The following is an 18,884-nucleotide window of genomic DNA, read 5'->3' on the forward strand; positions in this document are numbered from 1 at the left end:
TCATGATTTTTGGATATTGAAAAAATGTGTACGAAAGTGGAGACAAAAAAAAATAAAAATACAATAAAGGTAAAAATAGGAAAGTGAATAATAATAGAAGAGCACGGAGACTGTAAACACAAAATACAATAAGGTGCGATAAGTAAAAAAAACTGAAATTAAGTTTAAATAAATGGAGGGTGTGAATTGAGAAAAACAGGTGCAATCAGTGAAAGCCTGAAGGGTGTAAACGTAAACAGTGGGGGTGTGATGAGTAAAAACTGAAAGTGGAAGGAAAATGTAGAAGAGGTGTAAACAGTGAAAACTGGGGTGTAGTCAGCAAATGAAAACCAAATGCCAAAATAAGACTAACAAGAGTGCGGTATTAATAATGATGGAGGTGCGTGAGGAAATGCAGTGCAAGCCTAACAAGCAAAAACAAAATGGGGTGCATGATTGTCATAAATGGAGGTGCACGAAAAGAAAAAAAAATAAAAAAATAAAAAAAATATAATATATGGAAATACGGAGGTGTATGAGACAAAAATGGCGGTGCACGTGGTGAGGGTCAGATCCAATCCCTTTAAAGAAAAGAAAAACTCAAATATGAGGAACACAACCCTATTGCCCAAAGAAACAAGAGGCAAGCCTCCTCTCTCGCTCTCGGGCGCTTCTCCCTGCACCTCCAATAATCTCTCCTGTACTCCCAAAACCAAATTTATTTCCATGTTTGCCCATGGTAAAAAATAATAGTTACTCTGTCTTTTTCACTGCATATCATCTGCACTCCCAAAATCATACACCCTCAACTTCTGCACCCCAAAACGCACCCCAATAAAGCAGATTCCCTGCAGCCTGCACCCCCAAACGAGACTCTTTGACCTAGCTGCAAGGTCTCTTCTCCCATGTTGTTGTGCTCTTCTCCCACACAGCCTCCACAGTCTTCATCTGTCTTCTCCCGCTCTTCTCCCACACAGCCTCCACACACTCTTCTTCTCCGGATCCCCAGCCTCCGCACGCAGCCTCCCCACACAGTCTTCTTCTCTGGAGCGTGCACACACTATTCTTCTCCCCAGCATCCACACGCAGCCTCCCTTTTCTCCTTTTCTCCTTTCGCGCAACTCCACAGGCCCCCATCTTTTCCATTTACGCAGTTAAGTAGTGTTGTTATTTATATTTTAATTGATTTTAGTGATAGATTACAAGATCCATGTCGTCGTTTTAATATTTCACTGACCCGTTTCTAACATGTGTGAAACGGAACACACATTCCGTTTAAGTTTTTTATTTTTTGTTTTTTTTTAATGAAACGAAATGTGAAATCCGTTTCCTAGGAAGGTGAAACGGAATGCACAATCCGTTTCTTACTCTCTTTTTTTTAATTTTGACTGAAACAGATTCCATATTCTGTGTTGGAGGACGCTGAAACGGAATATGGAATCCGTTTTGGTGTTTTTTTTTTGTTTTTCACCGAAACGGAGTGTGAAACCCGTTTTAGCGTGATCAAGTATGTTTTAATAGAACCATAATCCCTATTTCCTTAAATTGGTTGGAGAGGTGGAGAGAAGAGTGTTAATGATTGAATTTGAATTGATAAAGGAACACAGCCTAAGGGAAGAGTGGGGTGTGTGCATGGTTGATGGGCCATGGGGTGCAATGAGAGAGAGAGGGGCCAATAAAGTGCTTCAGAATGGATGACAATAGGGAGGCGCGTGGGATAAGTGTGGGTAGAGGGTAGCCACAAAGGGGTGGGTACTGTAACTGAGATTGAGAGCAGAAAGAGCAGAGAGATTTGCGAGACGGAATACACATGTCGTTTCATTATTTTTTTTTATTTTTACGGAAACGAATTGTGAAATCCGTGTCGGAGGAAGTTGAAACGGAATGTGGAATCCATTTTGGTAGTTTTCTTGGTTTTTCACCGGGAGTGAGTGTTGGAGCAGCATGTGTGTGAAATGGGAAAAAGAAAGAATACTTATAGTACTATGAAATTCGCATTTGAAACGTATTTGATTGCTAAGGCACCTAGTGTTGAACCCAGTCTCATTGTTGAGTCCTTCACTAACAGTTGTGAGATCAAATCCCTAGCTGCACCTGGGATCATTGGCTCCTTAGGGAACTCAAGGGCACGTGCCACTATGTTCGCTAGGGTTAGCTCGTGCTCAAGCCCTTTGAAGGGTGTCATCCCGTAGAACAGTTCAAAAATGAACACTCCCAATGTCCACCAATCAACAGCGTTACCCTGACCCTCACTGGAAATCACTTTCGGCGCCAAGTACTTTCAATTCATGTCTCCTCTGATGCCTTTGATGGTGAGCCTACGAAGGCTTTTGGTGTGTCTGTCGTGCACCAAATAATAATTTAGTGCCTCCCCCACTTAACCAGTCACCATTATCGGATTACCAAACAATAAACAAGTTTTAGAGCATTTTCCTATCTCGTCGTTTCTGAACTCGAACAGAATTAAATACTTTTAGGATGAAACCTCCATGTTAAACTATTGCATAAACAGATAATGGAGCTTTTGGGTGTAGTCAAAAGGTTTTATTTTCATCAAAATAGTGCTCGTACGTCTTCATCAAAATATATTTCGAAATGTATGCAAAATAAAAGTTGATGACGTTTTGCTTGGTCAAATTTTAAAATAATGGGTATGATTATTCAAAAGTGGACCCTGCATGATATAATTATTGGAGAAATTGATGGTAATAAAATTATGATGCTGATATGCCAAAATAATACATGCCGATAATAACAATTCCACCATGTTATGTTGACTTGAGGGTTGTGGTTACAGGTTCTACGCATCTGAGGTTATGGTTGCGTTGGAGTACTTACACATGAGACTGGGTTCAACATTAGGTGCCCTAGCAATCAAATCGCGTGTGAAATTCGCTTTTTTTTAAACGGATTACAGAATCCGTTTCACAATTTTATGAAACAGAATTCGTATTTCGTTTCCCACAAAATTTTAATTTTTTCCCGAAACAGCTTACGTAAGCCGTTTCCTAAAGGTGTGAAACGGATGCCAGAATCCGTTTCATAAACATTACGTGTTGTTTTTTTGAAACGGAATGTGGAAGTTGTTTCATAGTTTCTGGAACGAAATACGAATTTCATTTCACATCATAAACAAAAAAAAAGTTCAGCTAATATTAAGGCTAACATGGACAGAAGGACGGAACTACCACACTTGGAAAGAATGAAACGGAGAATGAAACTGAAAAAATTTTAAATGAGCGCACAGTGAGACAGAGAACAAACGGGAGAAGAAATAGTATTGGGGGTGCAGAGAAGTTGGCGACGCAGTAAATGAAATTTACTGTGTCCCTACCCACTTTCACCAGTATCTTAATGAAGGGCATAATTGTAACTTTTGGAGGTACAGAATAAGTGTTGGAGGTGCAGGGAGAAGCGCCCCTCGCTCTCTCTCTCGATACCAAGACCCACCCAGCATCCACTTGCCACCGCTAACGACCTTCGCCAAAGTCTTCGACGGCAACACCATCACCCTTCACTCCACCTCGCGCAAAACATTCTTGTACCAGCGTCTCTTCCTTCGCTTCTCCAATGCGTTCCCGACATGGGCTGCACTGATCCCCTTCATGGTCGCAAGGTCCCGCCTGCTGGAGACCGCCGTCAGCGATTCCAGCCACCGCCGGCGTCCACGCCAGCGTGACTGGGTCTGCAACCCTCACGCGACCACACTCCTCCATTCAGAGCTCCGAATCGCCGTCAGCGAGGCTATCTACTTCCTTGTTCATCTATCTGTTATGCTTGGATGTGGCTGGTTGGTTAACATGAGATTTGGGTGTTTGGTTCTGGAATAGGGTTTCGATTCGGCGTGAATGAAGATTGCAGGGATGGGGTTGTAACAGAACAACGAAGGGTTTCTGTTGATGATGAAGAATGGGTGTGATTCTAGTTGTTGGTTTGGTGTTTGTGTTGGACGGAGATAATGGTGATGTGTCGGTAGCGAATGAAGTGTTGTTGTAAGGGTTGAAGATGGAAGCCTAATGGTGATGATAACGATTCTACAGGGACATCAATTTTAAGAATGGGAGGGATCGAAGGTGAATGTGAAGGTTATGATTTGTGGTTATGGATAGGCTTGGTGTCCGTCACGTCTTTTGGCCTTCTCATGTTTTCTGTTTTTTTTTTTTTATACAGGTTTGCTAAGGAAGAAAGATGAAGAAGATGACTATGAAGATTGTATGAGAACGGAGATGAACCCACGATGATGTCAGTGTTGTTCTTTTTTTTTTATCAAAGTTGTGTTGTGATAAATGAATTACAGTTAATGCATATTTTGTTTTTTAGCACTAAACCAACGACATTGCACAGAATCATTACCATGAACTAGCAAGAAATCAAGTATGACAAGCACAACACAACATCGTTCATCTAAAGACTAGACACAGTTTCACATTCATCCAAAGACTAGACACGGTTTCACATTCATCCAAACGTTTAAGTATTGGCATTTACCTCTTGTAGTCTCTTTATCTTGTTTGAGCACCCTTTGTGAACTTGTGAAACTACTGTGAAATTGCGTATTCTCTCCTCCCAGTGTTCTTTTCCAAATGTGTTGAGAGCTTGTCTAAAAAAATCCCCCTATTTTCGTCTTCCCCTTATTTATGAGATCTTCCTCCTTTTGTTCCTGGTTGAGAGACGTAAAGAAGTCAATCCATGTAGATGCAGCCAGTCAGCCACCATACTCTCCCTTTATTGTTCACTAATGCAGTTTATTATTTTGTTTGATAAGTAGCTGCAGTCAGCCTGTCCACATTCCAGGGTAGTACCAAATAAGGAAAGAGTTAGGCAGTTGAGGGCGGCAGAAAATTGAATGCTCCACACCTTTTTTTTTCTTTTTACTTTTTTTTTTCAAATCTGTTTTTTTCCTTTTTTTTAAATAATAAATAGTAAAAAGTAAAAATAAATAAATAAAAATAAATAAAAATAAAATAAGATAAAAGGAAAAAAATAAATTACAATAAAATTAAAATAAGACAAGAAAAAAGAAAAAAGAAAAAATATAAATATAAAAAAATAAAATAATAATAATAATAATAATAATAAAATAAAAAGTAATAAAGTATAAAATAAAATTATAATCCGGACGAAATTGGGTGTTGACATCGTGGCAGTGATAGTGTCACGTGTCATTTTCCTATTCTCAATTTGGTCCTAGTATTTTAATTTTTGTCTTAATTTAGTCTCAATTTTTGTAAATATTATGCAATTTTGTCCCTTTACAAATTGAAACCAAAATTAATTTCTATATAAATGTGCACAAATATTTCTATAAAAAATTGACATTTCAAGTAAATATTTTTAACAATATTAAGTTTATTTTAATTTATATTTTACATTAAACTTTATTTAAAACTGTTTTAAAGTTGTTAATAGAAAATAATGCTAATAACAAAACAATTCATAAATTCTATTGATATTTTATTACATCATACTTTAATATTATTTTTTATTTGAATTTATATTTTAAATAATTGCATATTTTTAAAATGTGTAAAATTCAATAATTTCTATACAAATGTTTTAGTTGGTATAAAAATAACAATTATATAATTTAAGAAAAATTAATTAGTTTATGTAACAATAAAAAACAAATAAATTTAAAATTTGAAAACAATTTTAAGTAAAAAATTTAAATAAACTTAGTTTTATTGAAAATATATAATAAAAATATCAACTTGAATAAAAAAAATCATATTTAATAAAAATATTTGTATAACATTTTATAATTTTTGTTTCAATTTGGAGGAGGACGAAATTGCATAATTTTTACAAAAATTAGGACTAAATTGAGACAAAAATTAAAATAGAGGGACCAATTTGAGAATGGGAAAATGACACCTACCATAATAGTGACACGTGGCACTGTCATTGCCACGTGATACGATGTCAGCTTGACACATGGCAATTTTTTTAAAATTTTAAAAAAATACAAAAAAAATCAAAATCAAAATCAAAAAATCTAGAAGCTGACACGTGGCATCCTATTTAACACTGTTACTACACCACTAATGGAAAAGACTTGATTGCATCAAATTTCCCAAAATAGGGACCAAATTGATATAAAAAAGAATTGAGGGATCAAATTGATATTTTACTACAAAAATGGGGACCAAAGGTATAATTTAACCAATTAATTATTATTGTAGATTTGCAAATAAATAAACGTAAAGTCTTAATGAATTTGTTCGAGTTATCACTTTTAACAAAAATATAGTGTCAATTAAAAGTGAGGACTTATAGATTTTCCGTAGTAAATTCACCAAAGTGCAATATCAATCAAATTTACTGTGTCTGATCATGTATATTCTTTTATCTCTTCACCACATAAAAAGTTTAATCAATCAAAGTAAAGTCTTGACTAATTTTAGTTACACTGATTACTTGTAATTAAAATAAAGTCTCAAGATAAAAACTTATTTAATTACATGAAAGCTTCCAAAATAAATCAAAGTAAAGTCTCAATTGAATTAAAAATCCCCACTTATATGATTAACATGCATATAGATTTAAACACCTCGTTAATTAACTAGAACGTAAAATCATTACTTTTTATTTGATTCAGAAACAAAATACATAGATAAATTAAAACCACAAAAATAATATAAAGAACAAATAAATTATTTTAATCTCACATCATAATCCGTAATGAAATTATAAGTCAACCTTATAAGTTTAGTCCTTCATGGATGGATTGAAATACATAATGAATGAAAAAAATAAAGGTAGAAAATGGTGGAAAGAAGGTGAGAGATATGGTAGATGGTAATTGTGAAAATCAGGATTGATAATGTCTCATCCTGCTTCCCCCTAAGTCTCTTATATAAAACTTGACTGAACTTGGATTCTGAATTATTTGTGTTGAAAAATTATATCTGATAATTTAATATCTCCCAAAATATCTTTAAAAAAAAACTAAATTTCATTTATCTTTACTAATTATGAATAGCAACAACTAATTTACGCTCAAATTTACCAATTCATCCCTTGCTATGGGATTTATTTTTCTTGATCAAATTGGATCAACCCAAGTCCAAATTGGAAGCGCAAGATCTCTCACATTGTCTACCACACAATTGCAAATAAGTAAAATAAGTATATAAATATTTGCTTAAGTTCGCATAGTTATCTGGGGAGTTTAATGAGGATATAAGTAGGATGTGGACTTACAAAATTTTAAGAGTCATAAAATTACAATATGAAATAGTAAGGGTAATACAATATGAAATATTAATCATGTTGAAATTTTGTAGCGGTTATGAATGCGATAGGAGACATATGATAAATACGTTATATGGAGGAACATGTTATTTTATTTTATATATATATATATATATATATATATATATATATATATATATATAACAAAATAGAAAATATTTACAATATCTCAATGTTCATTTCTTAATTCTAAAATAATAACTAATTTCTAAAATTGAAAAATATTTTTAAAAATATAAATATTTCCCAAAAACTAATTTAAATAAAAAAGATATTAGTAAATATTATCAACAATTAGTCATATAATAAATCATAGAAGAGATCATATAAATCATGAAAGAGGTCGTCTTATAGGAGTTCTTTATTGAATATGATGATAGTTGAAATTGACCAACATGGTTTTATCTTCAAATCATTAAAAATTGTTATAAAAAAATATTATCAACCTTAATGTCAATATGAGAGAGTTAAAAGATTATCAAATGAGTTAAATCAAACTTATGGTTCATTTTTGGACCTTTGTTCAAACATAAGCTAATTTCACATATACACCTATAATGATGCTACAATGTTGTTACTTAAATTATTAAAGAATTAATACCTAAAGTGAATTCATTTTAAGCAGTGGCGGATCTTGATCAAAATTTTTGGGAGAGCCAATATAATGTACTTCAAATTTATATATTTAAATTTTACAATGAATAATACTTTAGTATAATTATAATTATAGAAAAACTACATTATCTAACAGATTATCCATCCTATGTAATGAGCAACATGTTGTCATGTTTTGATCTTCACTCCTTTTTTATCAATTTTAAAAAACGAATTTATTCTTTTATTTTTCATTAATATACCTATTTAAGAAACAAGTTTAAAACTAAAAAAAAATTTATAATAATACAATTAATAACTGAAAAACATAATTACAAAAAAATTATGATAAACAAGTCACAATTAAAAATTGTCTATACAAAAAAATATACAAAAGGGTCATGAGATAAAAAGATAATACTAAATATTAAACATATTTCACTATCAAGTGAGAACGAAGAAAAATATTTTTTTCTTTTTTTAAGAATGGAAGGAGAAGATATAAAAAATGAGGGTAGAAATAATAAGTTTTTGTTTAACTTTTTTTTCTTGATAACATAACAAAATAAAATCAGACAAATGTGAAAGATAAATACAACATGTAAAAAACTAAAAAGACAATTAGAATAAAAAATAAAAAATATCTTAATAATTTATTTATTTTTATTATATTTAATTTTATATTTTACAATTTATTAATATTAAATATTATATTCTATAATAGAAATAAAAAATACCTTATTTTATTTTTATTAACTTTTAATATACTATTATCTAATTTAGAAAAATATATATTTAAAAAATAAATAGTTTAACAAATTTTAAACACATAAAATTCTAAAAAAATTAAAAAAAATTTATGAAAAGGTTTTGGGGGTGCCACTCTGCTTCAACTATGCTCCATCACTGATTCTAAGAAGAAAAGAAAAATCGCAAACACAAATTTTCACTTGGAAAACTAGAACTCCCTTATTTTAGGATCAGATACCAATAGTTAAAGTAACGACAACTGTCAAAACTAAAGGAATACCTGAACATTTATTATACATGTATTTGTTTATAATTTCATAGTTTTCTTAATTTTCAAAGTTATATTTTAAAAAAATATTTTTCTACCAAGTTAAAATTTGATATTATATAATTTTTTAACTAAATAATTCCACCATAGTCACATTTTTTTTATTTTACTTTTTTTCTTTCAAATAAATTTTTAAATTAAAATAATTATTTATTAATTTTACTGTTTCTTTAAACTTAACTGATTTTTAAATTTAATTATTTCTTAATTATAAAATTATTTATAAAATGAATAAAAATGATTTACAATTAAATTATAAAACTTATTTATATTTCATTTTATAATTATAATAATATATATTATTATAAAAAAATAACACACATGCAAGTGTTTTACTCGTATTGCTAACACATTTTGGTTGACACAAAAAGAACAATGCACAAAATACAAATTCATTGAAAAAAAAATCTATAGACAAGATTAAAAATTAATAAAAATAAAATAATTGTGAATAGAGCAGTTAAAATGTTAATAATCTCACTAAAAACTTATTAAAAGTAAGATGTTTTTTATAAAATACCTGATTTTCAAAATTTCTTAAAATGAATCTTTTCAGTCGTTATATATATATATATATATATATATATATATATATATATATATATATATATATATATATATATATATATAAAATAGGTAGCCCAATTAAGCCCGAAGGCCCATGTAAGAAGAACCAAAAGGAAGGGAAACCCTACTTAGACTCTGCCAACATTATATATTCAATTGTCCTCCTCGTCAAAACCCTAGTTTCGTATCTCCTATATTTTGCAAGCAGCAGCAGCTTCTATTCGATCCAGCAATGGCTGCCATGGATACTGGTGTTCAGGGCTGCATCTTATCCGTTTTAATTCTTCACGATGAGGAAATCGCAGTTACCGTGAGTTAACTGTTTCCTTTCTAACCCTTCCTCTGTAATTATTATTCTCTCTTTTAGCGTAGATCTCAATTTCTGTGTTCTTTTTTTCTCAGGCCGAGAAGATCTTCGCTTTGTTGAAGGCTGCCAATGTCTCCGTTGAGTCTTACTGGCCAAGTCTCTTCGCCAAGCTCGCTCAGAATAAGAACATTGAAGACCTCATCTTGAACGCCGGTTCAGGCGGAGGTGCCGCCGTTGCCGTGGCTGCTCCCGCCGCAGGTGGTGCTGGTGCCGCTGCTGCAGCACCTGCTGCCGAGGAAAAGAAGGTAAAGGGTCCTAAATTTGTTGTTTACTGTGTGGTTGTAGTGAACATTTCGGTGTTTTGGTGAAACCTAACAATGTTTAAAATGCTTTAAGACTATTGATATGCAATTAGAGGCAATTTTTTTTTGCTGCATAGAAACTACCACTAAGATTCAAACGTATAAAACATAAAGCAGCTGTAACTCTGTAACTCGATGAAAAAACTTGTGTGTTGTGGGTTATAGTCATCTTAGTCCAATTGGATGTTCTCTTATTTATTTTAATTGTTGAAGTTTATCGTTGTTTTTGTGTTTGGTCCTGATAGCAGACTCAGATATACTACTTGAAATTGTGATACTTATAATGGATTTTCTTTTTGCCTGTGTAATGACTTCAGTGTCACATCTTATGATTCTTATGAAAAATGTAATGAATTCTAGCAATTACATTGGCAAACACATACTTGTACATTGTGAATGGCAAACACCGTAAGGCACAATTTGAATTTGCTTAATATGATCTTCAGCGATTGAGTTAAGCACAGACGTTTTGCATGAATGTTTAGTGTAAGACAGTAAGCACTGCACTGACACTTTCCTTTTGTTTTATTATTGTGTTGTGTTTATTATTCATCTTGCCTTTATATTCATTATTTATTCAAGGTTGTTTTCAATTTGTGTTTACAGGAAGAAGTGAAGGAAGAAAGTGATGACGACATGGGATTCGGTTTGTTTGATTAGGTCTTTTTAAATAGTTTGTAGCCAGTTTTTGAATTTGAAACATGTTTTGTTCTATAAAATTTTTATTGGAGAGATTCTTAGCCGTGATTTTTGGTGGGTTTTAATATATCTGTTGCAACTACATTTCTGATCAACCTATTTATTTTCATGTTCTACTTTTCACTATTTATTGCATGTTGAAAGATTTCAGGTGGTTTTTGCCGATAACTGTTATAAAATAAAAATGTGTCTAGTGTTTAGTATGTTAATCCACGCGATACCCTTTCTGGGATGTAATTTCTGCCTTATGTCGTCTGATTTACCTCTATAGAATTACGGCTTCTGTAATTTATACCATTATTTAGGGTTGGGTATTCGCTTGAAGGTGTTTTTTTTTTGTTTTCATATGATTGATATAAATGTTTAACAAAACACTATATATGTGAGGGCAATATCCCTTTCGAAGAGTCCTTGTCCAGATGAATTCTAAGTAAATTTATCAATAGCTAGTGAGTACTTTCATTCTTTTTTTTATTCGATACTGCTGACAGTGTTATGTTTGGTTTTTAATATTATTTTTTAAGATTTTGCAGTTTCAATTATTATTTTATACTATACAAGAAAACATGGTATGCTATACAAAAAAGGGTATATAAATAAAATTTTAAGATGACTTTGAAATACATTTAGTTTGTGCGTAAATTTGAGATTACTATGATTGAAATGCTAAAGTATGGTATTAAGGAAACCAATTGTGAGAACTGACGTTCTAATTGTGTGTTTGAAGATTAAGAGTATCCAAGTTGTATACAAATGGCTTTTCCGGAGTTGAGGGATCAACTAAATATTATGTTTCCAACTACTTGCATTACAATGGTCTGATTTTTGTGTTAAGTTCAGCGAAGTTATAGTGAAGTTTTTCAAATATTTAAAATCTGTTCTAGAACGTTCCTGAAACTGGGACACAGCTTTCTGATTTTAGTATTCTATAAAACAATTTCAATTATTCTGTCTCATTTCTTAACTACTAATTAATTATGAAATGTTTCTAACGAATAATCTATAATTGTTAATTATCAATTTCGGTTAATATGTTTTAAATTTTTTATACCCGATCTATAAACTTTATGCTTAGAAAAAAAATAATTTGATTTTTTAATTCATCTCATTAATATTGTTTGTGATAGGGTCACAGTTTCTAAAGGGATATATACCGTGGATTAAGTTTGTGGAGAAGAATTGTATGGTGGATATAGGGGTCTTTTCAAGCGTACATTAAAATGAAATGATGGGTTTAACGAAGCGATTTTAAATTGAAGTGATTATTGTATATTTATGCTGTTAATCTGGTGAGTCTTCATAGAGACTTAATGAATTACATCTCTATTCAGTTATAAAATTTTGAATTAATGTCTCCCTATTTCATTCCAATCCAATTTTATATAAGCTCTTCAATTTTAATCAAAACTTTAAAAGTTTATTTATATACTTTTACTCCTTAATTTTCATCATTTAATAACTAAATTTCCGTATGTATACACAGTCCACACTCTCCCAAAGTAACGACAACTTTTGTTTACATTAAAAGCCATGAAAAATATTTATTTAAATTAAACAATAAAGTACTCCTTTAAATATTTGATGAAAATTTATTTTATTTTTATTGATGTTAATTTTATATCCTTAATGGTTTTTCTATTTTTGATATGTTAAAAAGAAAAACACAACCTTTTGCGACATATTTGTTTATTTTGGTTTTCGGATAATACACCAGACTCTAGTTTAAAAAGTATAAAAAAGATAATGAAAGAATTTAAAAAGTATACAAAAGATAAAGAATTTAAAAAGTATACAAAAGATAATGAACGAAGACGATTCTTTTTATAGTAGGCAAATTTGTCTCTTTTATTCTCAAAATAGACATATTTTAAAGAAATTATGATAGTAGGTAAATCTTGTAGTCTTCACACGATTTTTTTTACGAAGAAATCATTCACTCTCACAACATTTTCCTTGATTTCAAATATTAAAATCGTCAAATGAAAAAATCGTATAAAAGACACACGTTTTTGGACCTAAAATCATACGAGGAAAAGACGTTTTTGGTTGTGTAATTAATTACTGATTGTATTTTATGATTTTGGGTTTTTGTAATCGATTATAACAAGTGAGAATGATGACTAGTTTGTTAACCAAGTCTACTATTATTCATATGATTATAGTGGTGTGTGTTTATGTGTCCCGCAACATCAAATCATATTTTACCGGTACTTAGTAGGTCTCTCACATGTTTCAATCATGAATGGGTTTTATGAACTATCAAATTTTCAATAAATTTATATTGAACAAAGTCTTCTATTGAATATTGTTTTTGTTGGTCTCATATGTTATTCTACAATTGTAATTGATTTTATGTTTGTTGCATATATAAAAGATTCAAAAAGGTTTTACATCGGCTCTTGACAGTTGCTTAATTCAGCCTTACTCTTTCTTATTCAGATACGAAGTTTGATAATAAAAAAAACATATAATTTTTTGTTTGGGTCTGAAAAAACTGAAGGCAAGCCATCATATTTAGAGGTTTTACATTGTATATAATTGCATTTCTCTTCTAATTTTCTATACATGTATTTAATTCATTACTTTTTGCTTGTTATCTATTATGGTTTGTACTGTATGGACTAAGTTTCATTTAATAGTTGGTATCAAACATGAATTTATGAGTTGCTTCTTTGATTAAAACGATTTAATTGAGACCACTTGATGCTTTTGTAGTGTGGCAGATGAATTGATGTTAGTTGTCTTCTATCGTAATCAGTTACACAAAGGTCATACATTACTACTAGTGTAAACACAGGCGCTATCGCGCCTGTGTGTATTTTTTAAATATGAATGATATTATATTAGTAGATGATAATAGTATAATGTTATTAAGTTAATATATAAAATAAATGTATATTTATTAAAAATAAAATGAAATAAATAGAGAGAATAATTGTTGATGAATAAAAAAAAGATAAACAATTTTATAAAAAATAGATAAAAATAATTATTAATTTTAAAAAATTAATAAATAATAATATTGTAAAGGGTATATTTGGTATTATGAAATGTGGACACAAAAGAGGGAATTCTCTTTATATATTGTTATAGATTACTCTCTGGTAGTCGATTATATAAATATAAAATTACAAAATACACATCAATCGATTAGAACAAATTGTAATCGATTACACAAACAAAAATGTCTTCTTCCTATACGACTTCAGATTAAAAAACGTTTGTCCCCACACAATTTCTTCATTTAATTTTTTGACCGTATGAAATTAAGGAAAACATCATGGAGGTGGAAGATTTCTACGTTAAGAAAACGTACGAAGGTTGCAGGATTTATCTATTTTTATAATAAACAGGACAAATTTGTCTATTATGTAAAAAACTGAAAGACGACTCATGAATTAATAATAGAAAAAAAATAATAATATATTTTTATAGAAGGATTTTAAAAGTTTCATCACTTAATGCGGTGAGGTAGAGAAATTTTTTCAATTGAGAATATGTATATTTCTTAAAAATTGTCTATATTTTAAAACATTTATAAATAAAAGTTCCTAACGCTTTTTTTCAGGATAACAGTACAAATGTTAATAAAAATTATCTTAATTCAACAAGAATTTGAGATGAACTGAGCTAAAAGTATCGAACATGTTTACATAACGTTTGATGAAAACAATTATTTAGATCTCTCAATTAGTATCAAACATATTCTAGAACACTAGCATAAATCCAAGTGCTATCGTGTCTGTGTATATACATTTTTTAAATATGTATAATATTATATTAGTAGATATAATGTTATTAAGTTAATATATAAAATAAAATTATATTTATTAAAAATAAAGTGAAATGTATTATAAAAGATGAGAGAATAATAGTTGATAAATAAAGAAAAAAAGATAGACAATTTTATAAATAACGTGTAAAAGTAACGGTCAATTTTCAAAAATTTAATAAATAATTAAATTTTAAAGGGTAAAATTGATATTTTGAAAAGTACACACATACAGGAGAGGGAATCCTCTTTATAACATACTAGCGCCGCGATAGCGCCTGTGTGTATGTATTGTTTAAATATGCGTGATATTATATTAGTAGATAATAATATTATAATGTTATTAAGTTAATATTTATTAAAATAAAGTGAAATATATCAAAACAGATAAAAGAATAGCCATTGATAAATAAAGAATAAGAGAAGAAACAAACACATATGATTTTATAAAAAGTTTGTAAAAATAACGGTCAATTTTTAAAAATTTAATAAATTATTATATTTAAAGAGTAAAATCGGTATTTTAAAAAGTAGACACAAAAAAAAAATCCCCTTTATATATTGTTATAGATTATTATAGATATAAACAAATTAAGTTCAAATGTGATTTATAACTTTAATAAAGGCCAAGTTGACCCTAATGTTTAATTTAATTTGATATATATGTTCTCGTATACAATAAAGAAAACAGTGGAACCACTTTTCTTCTTGGATTTTTGTTGCCACTATCGTATGACATTAAACTTGATTCCTGGATTCAAGCATTATATTATGGAATTCATGTAGTTGTCAAATTTATTAAGTTTCTCAGATTCATTATCATGTCATGATGCTCATATTGATTCTTTTATTTTAAAACTATTCAATAAACATAATTTTTTTCTTATTTTAACAAAACTGACTAGGATCGATGTAGATAACTCACCAAAACGAAACTTAATAAAAACACTAACAAAACAAGCCAAGGATACCTAACTTTATAATAAATTTATATTTCGATCACTTGAAGAAAAAAACTATTATTTTCATTTTTAAATCCGTACTCCTTTTTCACCAAAATTTCAATGGTAAAAAATTCTCAATTTCTCTTATCTCAATCAATTTATTTCGATTAAAATTAAAAATGTCCGTATTCAAAGGAGAATTATCATTACTCGTTAAAACTTTAAAATTTCATTAAATTAAATAAAAAGTTAGCCTTTTATTTTTTAGTTTAAAATATTTTTAAAATATTTTCTATTTATATATATTTCTCAATTTCTTAATACAAATATACTATAATATTTTTAATTAATTCTATTTTTATTTTTAGAAAACCATACTTTACTAATTTTTTATTAACTTTAATTTTTTTATATTACAATATTTTAATTAAAAAACTTTAAAATTTTATCAAATTAAATAAAAAATCATTCTTTGATTTTTAATTTAAATATTTTTAATAATATTTATGCATTTTTTTAATTTATTTTGACACATATTTTAAAATAATTTTATTATAAGATTTTTATTTAATTATGTTATTTTTTATTTGTTAGAAAAAAATATTTTACTGATATTTTTTTATCTTCTTTCTATAATACAATATTTTAATTAGAAAAATTTAAAATGTTATCAAATTAAATAAAAAATAATCTTTTCTATTTTAAATTTAAGATACTTTTAAAATATGTATTTATAGTTGAATATTTCTAAATTTTTCAATATAATTGTAATGTATATTTTTTATTTAATTATATTTTTTATTTTTTAGACAATCGTAATTTTACTAATATTTTATTATTATTTTTATTATACTATATTTCAACTGCAAAGTTTTATCAAAATAATTAAAAAAATAATTTTTCTTAATTGTTTTAATTTAAAATATTTTGAAAAAATTTATGTATTTTTAATTTTTTTCTCATTTTTTAATATAATTCTAAAATAAGATTTTTAAATTTTCTATTTTTCTAATATTTTTCACTTGAGATTTTTAGAAAACTTTATTTTACTATTTTTTTTGTTATCATCTTTTTATAGCACAAGTAAAAAATTTTAAAATTTCATCAAATAAAATAAAAAAGAATGCAACCTTTTGATTTTTTAGTTTAAAATATTTATCTATTTATAAATATTTCTCATTTTTTCAATATAATTATACTATAAGATTTTTAATTAATTTTATTTTTTTAATTTTAGAAAACGATACTTTACTAATATTTTATTAACTTTTTTTTTTCTATAACAAAAGATTTCACTTAAAAATTATTTAACTTTTATCAAATTAAATATAAAATAATTTTCTTTGTTTTTTAATTTAAGATATTTTGAAATATTTATAGATATTTTAATTTTTTTGACATTTTTAATATAATTTTAATCTGAGATTTTTATTTAATTTTGTTACTTTTATTTTTTATAAAATGTTATTTTACTGATCTTTTCCTTATTTTCTTTTTATAACACAATATTTAAATTAGAAAACTTTAAAATTTTATCAAATTAAATAAGAAAGATAACCTTTTCTATTTTTTAATTTAAAATGTTTTCAAAGTAATTATCTATGGTTGAATATTTCTTATTTTTTCAATACAATTGTACTATAAGGCTTTTATTTAATTATTTATCCACTCTTTGACGGTTTACAAAGATGTATAGCCTTACCAAACTTTATTACAATAACACATAAAAGACAAAAATAAACCTAGAAACAATCCAAAGATTACAAATGAAAAGAAATCACCGCAACCAATGCAGCTTAGAAACTTGATTAAGAGCTCAACAAAACACTTTAATCTTTGAAATCTTTAAAGCTATTAGAAAATATGTGTTGATTTCAAAAAAAATAAAATAACAATACTTTATATTGTTTGTAATAGTTCTTTTTCCATTAGACTTGTTTTCCTTTTACACTCCATTAAATATTCAAATTTTTTACATTCAGCGCAATAATTTGATTTGTAAATTTTTTTAAAAATTTAACATATATATATATATATATATATATATATAAGTGGTAATTAAATTTAATAACTAATTTAGCCATAAATTAGAGAGGATAAAATGATCATGTTAAAAATTAGAAAGACTAAATTAAATGAAATTTTTTAATTGAGGGACTAAATTGATTTTTTTTTTAAATTTAAATCTTTTTAAACAATTGAAAGATCAAATTGAATTTTTTCTTTTTTAAATGGAGAACTAAATTCAACCCAAAAATAATAAGATACCAAAATAAACTAAATCCAAGAAGTAAATTACAAATTAAGCCTAAAAACAGTTACATCATGCCTAAAAGTAATGAGTTATTTTTCCACATAATCAATTAAACATGCTCCTCGTTAAATATTGAAATCCAATTTAACCGATTTACCAATCGATTATTTAAGTGGAACAAGAAAAGTTGAAAAACTTTTTCGCAAAATGTTATATAGTCAATTACATAATTCTTAGAACCTCTTTAGAATGATTTAGTTGATTGTGTAATGGATTAAAAACACTGATTTTCGTTTTTCACTTATTTTAAGTTTTTAGAAAAAATTAAACTATTTCAACCCAACTTTTAGTATTATGTTCTATGATCCAAAATTTCAACAAGTACCTTGTGTGGAGAAAAAAACACAACGCAAAGAAAGTTAAGATATACTATTGAATCTTCATCAGCATCTTGAAACATTATCTTTCTTCAAAAGCTAGAGATTTTTTCATGAATATCAACTATAAAAATGCATGTCTCACTTTGCTTGATTTCTAGTCCGAAGAGTATTTCATCAGCCTCAAATTTGTCATCTCAAATTCTTGTATCATCATGCTCTTAAACTCTCATATCATTTTATCATTGTTTTGATGAAGATAAGGTCATAAATTACAGTATATTATATATATATATATATATATATATATATATATATATATATATATATATATATATATATATATATATATATATATATAACGTGTCTTCACATTATTAGAAAAATAATTTTTAATCGTTTACTAATGTAAAATTTGGCGGAGTGGATCGTCCTAATAGCAGAATGTCTGAATAGTTTACCGATTTGTTTAACTTTGAATTTGATTGACGTAATTGTATATATACAAATAGTGCATTTTTTTTTATACTGAATATCCTTTTATTTTTCTAAAATAGTACACTTTTAAACATTTAATTACAATTTATTAATAGGTTTTATTAATAGGTTTGCAAAACGGGTGGTCCAATTTCATAAACAAAATATTTTAAATGTGTCTAACCAAATCATTTTTACAGATTACATCTTTTAGGCGTGA

General features: G+C 28.0%; 1 protein-coding gene across 1 annotated transcript; it reads left to right on the plus strand.

Annotated features, from left to right (window-relative positions):
• Window positions 1–9,555: 9,555 nt before the first annotated feature.
• Window positions 9,556–10,935, plus strand: LOC114196247 (large ribosomal subunit protein P1). The gene is made up of 3 exons (XM_028086830.2): window positions 9,556–9,782; window positions 9,875–10,084; window positions 10,748–10,935. Exons 1-3 carry the CDS (start codon window positions 9,705–9,707, stop codon window positions 10,799–10,801), a joined length of 342 nt encoding a protein of 113 aa, XP_027942631.1. The 5' UTR covers window positions 9,556–9,704; the 3' UTR covers window positions 10,802–10,935.
• The last annotated feature ends 7,949 nt before the right edge of the window (window positions 10,936–18,884 follow it).

This window comes from Vigna unguiculata, chromosome 9 (genome assembly GCF_037176805.1).
Source record: "Vigna unguiculata cultivar grain cowpea cultivar isolate G323 ecotype 2 chromosome 9, ASM3717680v1, whole genome shotgun sequence".
Lineage (NCBI taxonomy): Eukaryota > Viridiplantae > Streptophyta > Magnoliopsida > Fabales > Fabaceae > Vigna > Vigna unguiculata.

Coding starts and splice junctions, on each gene's coding strand:
- LOC114196247 (XM_028086830.2), top strand. CDS start 9,705: ATGGCTGCCATGGATACTGGTGTTCAGGGCTGCATCTTATCCGTTTTA. Junction 9,783..9,874: donor ATGAGGAAATCGCAGTTACC/GTGAGTTAACTG, acceptor TTTTTTTCTCAG/GCCGAGAAGATCTTCGCTTT. Junction 10,085..10,747: donor CTGCTGCCGAGGAAAAGAAG/GTAAAGGGTCCT, acceptor TTGTGTTTACAG/GAAGAAGTGAAGGAAGAAAG.